This window comes from Phyllobates terribilis, unplaced genomic scaffold (genome assembly GCF_046119375.1).
Source record: "Phyllobates terribilis strain yellow unplaced genomic scaffold, ASM4611937v1 Scaffold_7331__1_contigs__length_38466, whole genome shotgun sequence".
Classification (NCBI taxonomy): domain Eukaryota; kingdom Metazoa; phylum Chordata; class Amphibia; order Anura; family Dendrobatidae; genus Phyllobates; species Phyllobates terribilis.
This window is the reverse complement of record NW_027370072.1, coordinates 565-6,415: the sequence shown is the minus strand read 5'-3', so window position 1 is coordinate 6,415 and position 5,851 is coordinate 565. Positions and strand designations below refer to the sequence as shown.

General features: G+C 39.2%; 1 protein-coding gene across 1 annotated transcript; it reads right to left on the bottom strand.

The window, feature by feature from the left end:
• Nucleotides 1–2,017: 2,017 nt before the first annotated feature.
• On the bottom strand, nt 2,018–5,488 carry LOC141251615 (uncharacterized). The gene is made up of 11 exons (XM_073670378.1): nt 5,435–5,488; nt 5,035–5,120; nt 4,909–4,954; nt 4,309–4,459; nt 3,512–3,581; nt 3,377–3,428; nt 3,059–3,202; nt 2,851–2,973; nt 2,551–2,745; nt 2,419–2,437; nt 2,018–2,214 (listed from the first exon to the last, which is right to left on the bottom strand). Exons 1-11 carry the CDS (start codon nt 5,486–5,488, stop codon nt 2,018–2,020), a joined length of 1,137 nt encoding a protein of 378 aa, XP_073526479.1.
• Between the last annotated feature and the right edge of the window lie 363 nt (nt 5,489–5,851).

Below are 5,851 nucleotides of genomic sequence, written 5' to 3'. Positions count from 1 at the left end.
CTTTAGATAAAGAAGCAGAAGAAGCCGAATACCTTCGAAACTTCCTGGAAGATATTCCTATGTGGACCAAACCAGTGCCGGCAATACGTGTACACTGTGATAGCCAATCAGCTATAGCCCGGGCACTGAATCACCTGTATAATGGTAAATCTCGTCACATTCGACGACGAAATAAGACCATTAGACAACTACTCTCAAATGGTATAATCACGATCGATTATATCAAGTCAGTTGACAACCTAGCAGTTCCATTTACTAAAGGTCTGTCAAGAGAGCAAGTTGTGAAATCATCTAGAGGAATGGGTTTAAAGCCTATGGACTAAGAGGATGCTTGATGGATACCCTACCTACATGAATGGAGATCCCAAGAAGTAGGTTCAAGGGAAAAACTAAATCAAGTTTGACTCAAAATGAGAGCACTGGGAGACAATAAGTCTCGTCCCAGTTCCTATGATGATTACCAGTGCTGAGTGCGCGAGTATCAAGTTAAGCTTCGGCTTTTAATGATTCCATAACCTTAGTAAAGGTGGGGTATGAAAGATATCCTTGATGGCCAATCACCTTGTGAGCGTGAAATTGGATCGTTTCTAGGAGAATGAAGAAAGGCTACATTCTCCAAGTTCACTCATGATAAACCAGGCAAAGTTCACGACCAAAATGAACACAATAGAGAACCTAGTTTTGTGAGAGGATGAAACTATGTGACAGTTGTTATCTAGGCTTACATCAAAGCCCGAGTGGTTCAAATACATCGAGTCTACTACCTGGTCCAGTAAGTCCGATAGCTGGTCACAATGGGTGGTTGAAGGCTGAAAAATGCTACCAAGCCCAGATGCAATGATTTTTCGTTATACTCTCAAAATTTTTTCTGACGAGTCGTCATATGGAATAGAGTCTTTCCTATTCATGTGGGGGATTGTTGGAACCAGATTTTTAGCAGACTTCCGGCCAGCTTTTCGGCTAGATCCGGTGGTCGGAATTGCCGGGAGAAGGGACCATTGGCTTCCTCTCCGCGAGCTCTTGAATATGGTATATTCATACGCTAAAATCGGGTTCCGAGTGAATGAGAGAAAGTCTGCTCAAAGTAGGTGCTTGGAAGGTATCCGAGTGATGTTTTGGGGTGTTTTTGGATGGGGAATTGTCCCACATCGAAAATGGGAGAAATCATTCCTCGCTATATAAACACCACTCCACTCTTGTTATATTAATATGTTATACAATGGAGTGGACACTCACCACACACACGCGTGCGCGCGCGGTCCGGACCGGGTTCCGGTTGAGAGAATCGTGGCCTGTTAGGCACGTTCTTATCCACCCAGCAGAATTTCGGGGACAGTTCAACAGCCTCGGTTGAGAGAATCGTGGCCTGTTAGGCACGTTCTTATCCACCCAGCAGAATTTCAGGGACGGTTCAACAGCCTGATCAGCTGGTATATAAACCGTCGCCCTCCTCTCATTCTAAACACACGAAATTCTGCTGGGTGGATAAGAGCCTGATCAGCTGGTATATAAACCGTTGCCCTCCTCTCATTCTAAACACACGAAATTGCAATTCGCTCTCTCCCCTTACGAAAAACCTCAAGTTTATACACAGTTCTTCGGTTCGCCAGATTTCCGACTTGGGTGTTGCATCCGGAATTTCGACGCAGTTGTATTCTGGGATTCGAAACGCCGGTAACCGTCTCACTAACGGGGCGTTTTCCGAATTAAGGACAGAGATCCGCTCTCGTCTCTGCGTTCTTCGTCCTTTCGTTCATCTGATTCGGTATAATATCTCTTTTCTTAATTCGTTTATTTATTGCAGATTATTGCATGCTAAATACATTCCTATAGCAATTACGGTGGTGTAAAAGTTCCATCCCAAGTTCGATCCTCTAAGACCGCACAAAAGAACTTCATTTATCATACCTGATGACCAGCTCCCAGGCCTGCCCAAATTGATGAGATTAGTGGGTCTGAACCGTTAAAACGGGCGAACCCGATACCCCCAAAACAAGTCTAAAATTATATATATCAATTATTCGGTTAATTTTGTATTTATGTACAAAATATAGAGGAACCATACCACAATGTGCGGTTCGGTTTGTGCGGGTTCTTTGATTCCACAGATATGAAGTTGCAGACCAATTAAAAAATATGACAATCCAACAGATGTAAAGAACGGTAATTTCCTGTTCTGAGTCATGTCTTCTGTAATGGATAAAACTGACCAAACTTGGAACATATGTAATGCAAATTGGAAACATTAAATTAGTTGCTACATACATGTATTCCCAGCCTAGAATCTTAAAAAACATTAGAAGAGTTGGCAAAGAACAAGTTTAGGGTTAAGAAGATTCTGAGCTCTATACCATATAATTTCCTACAGACTTCCAACACTACCAACAAAAACATCTTTTAACCACCACAAAAACTTACCCCCTCTCAGAATGTTAGCCTAATTAACAAAGTTAAAAAAATTCACTGCAATGCAGTCTCAGTTGGTGTAACATTAGCCCCTGTTACTGCACAGCCAGCAAACGGAAAATACGCGGGCCCGGGCCCACCTACTTCAACCTTGATTGGTTCAGATTCGGAATTTCCAGAAACAGCTGAAATGGGTATTTCTGTAGTATGATCATTCAGACAATTGAGTTGTTGCAGCCTGTAATCTGTTTCTGGTCGCCGACAAACTTTTCTTAGGGGAACAATTTCCTGAAGAGAACACATATAACATGAACACATTGGACAAAACCCAATTCGAGACTGAAATTAGACCTTAAAATTTGCAGCTGAACCTCGTTATCCGAATAATGCACATAGAATTTTAAGTTATGAACACAAAGTACAAATTTGGAAGTGTTGTGGTACCTCAGTATGGTCATGATCATAGCGGATAAGGAACCTACAACGACAACCTCGTACATCATCATGTCTTCTTCGTTGAGCATCAAGGATGTGAGCGTCGAAGTAGAGAGCCTGCTCTTTACCTTCCTGAATTTAGTCAATTCCAACACTTAGATAATGATGATACCGTTATAACAACAGCTCAACATGTATAAATGAAGATTGGTATCACCTGAAAACATAGTACTAAGTCTCCAGGAAGAACGGCAACACATTCTGATGATTCGCATGGAAGGGATCGTTGTCTAATATGCTTACGAACGTTAACCCACTCTTCTTCATTTAGTCCAAATCCAGCAAACCGTACTAGAACTTCCTGAACCGCAATTAATATAGGAGTAAGCTTTAATTATATTTAATTGATTTAGTGATTTTATTTTTTGTTAAGGGTTTATTCCTTCAATTTCAGGGTTTAATTTGCCAAGTTAGTAGTATTATGATCTAACAAACTGAATTAAAATTGGAAAATAGAAGAATCCTGAAAACTTACTGGATTCTTTGTATCAGGATATCTATGAGAAACAAATGCTTGAACATCATACCTGCGGATGGCGCACGTAAATGAGAGTGTCTATAAACAGGGCTACAATTTGCAAGCAAGTAATTAATGAAGGACTAAACTGACCATGCACCATCTCTTGCAGATCTGGCTTCAAATTCCAATATAGTATTATTATCTGAAGTATTTCTTCCTGCTATACAATGTAAAGCAGCAATGCTGGATATTTTAATACGCAACCGAAAAACCAGATGTGAAATATTTTGATTTCGATATCAAGGCACAAAGTCGTAGCTCAAGAACTAGCAATATATGGTTTGAGTGTAGATTCTAGAACTCATGCATAAGATACTCTACCATTTTACCTGCTAGAATATTATTAAAACAAAATAAACCATAGCAAATCATGACATGACAGAATAAAGGAGTCCTGTGAATTACAAGAACATTTATTGTGTTCCATGATAAAAGCAAGCATGAAAATTGATTTTTATCACATACAACTAGATAGTAGAAGTTAAAAGACGGTTTAAGAAACCTGCAGATTGCAAGCTCATCAATTGCCACCCAAATACATAAATTAACAATTTAAAGTTTAATCATCATTTCTCCTGACTTATACAGGAATGATTCACTACTTAAGAGTTAAGATTCAAGAATACGACAAAGTCCTAACACGAGAAACTCGAAATTTTAATAAATACATGTCATATTAAGCCCTCAGGGTGCAGATATCACTCTCGCTAATACAGATATCACTCTCGCTAATACATGTCATAAGAAACCAAATGTGGTTCAAGACTTCAAGGCAATTTTTCTTCATAGAGTAAAACAGAGAAGAATAGAGCATACAGGAAGTGGGAGATATCTATTAAAAAAGAACATCACATGCTGATCTTAAAAACAAGATAAAATCATCCTACCAGATTGTGCAGGCTGAAGGAGGGATCCTTGAGCCACATTTCGAGCAGGGCCCACATCCACCCTAGGCAATTGAGTGACAGTTAACTTAACTGGAGGTTTGGCAAACTTTGACCTCAACGCATAGCGTCTGTTTTGAAACCAGTTCCAAACCTACATAAAAAATTTGAGTTTTTAATATTAACTTTTTAGAGGAACTTTACTATTAACCTGAGCTTCTGCAATTAAAATAAACAACTCATCAGCTGTCATCTACTACTCAAGGCTATGTGACAATTCTTTATTTGAGTGAAGAGGATCCTTGAAAGAGGAGAAACGAGAAAGGATGCTATATCAGAATGTTTCTGATTTTTACTTATATTCAAGCTACAATAGCCTGGATATGGTGATGAAATAGTAACAGACTACTCAAAATTTTCTGATAAAATGATTTATCGAAACTACGGAAACTGATTTATGAGCTTTCGAAGATATATCCCTCTCAAACCTCCAAATTCCGACTCCTTAATATGCACCATGAAAAAGAATGAGCATATTATTGTCTCCCTCTGAATACTTATTTTCAAACAAACAATCCACAAGATTAGGGTGGAGGAAAGAACCTGCTTGGTTTGCACTAAAACCTTGCCAGCTCTTTCGGTTGATTGACTACATTCACCACAAACATTTCAAGTAATTCACCACAACTAGAAAAGATTTATTTAGTAACTTAAAATAAGGGTCATTACCTGAATCTTTCTGAAATGTTAACAATGAGATCTTTCGATGGAATTTGAAGCTTGTTTTCTTGTAAAATGGCTTCCATTTCAGCAACCTAGGCAACAAACATTTACAATCTACTTTATTAAACTGATCTATGCATGTCTTTTATACAGAAACCTTAGCAAGCAACCAGCCATCATGAACACCAATGTCAATTAGTAAATCGTCATATTACATTCAATGTCAGCTCAATCAAAACTATGAAACATCGATTCAAATAGGCGTCAATTTCCATACATCTAAACCCCAACACACTGAAACACGATTCGTAAGATCGAAAGTCAGAGCATCCCGAAAATACATTAACAATCAGGTTAGTCAAACAATCAATAAACGCCTGAATTACTGAGAGGAGCGAAGTTTAACCTCGTTATGAGTAAACCGAAACGCCGGACCTCCGGTACTCGGCGGTCGGCCCATTGTAGAGACCGATCTCAAGGAGATATGAATGCGATTGATTTTCGGTTGAGCATAGATTCGATCGCGGCGGTGCAGATTGCTGAGTGAAGATGATATTCGGGGATTGAGAGAGATTTCTGAGAGGGGGTGTGAAAGCACGAGAAGAGTGATGCTGGGAGGTTAAAGTGGGTATTGTAACAATTTTAGTTTTGTTTTTTAGGATTTATTATTAAAAGGTTATTGCCAGGTGGATCAGAAGAATCGAAGGGAAAGAGAATACTATGGATAGCGACTACTCCCGATTTGACTGCACATTTTGGCTCGACCAAAGTCTATTCTTTGCATAAGTTGACTTTGTCGATTTGTCCATCAATTTTTACTGTC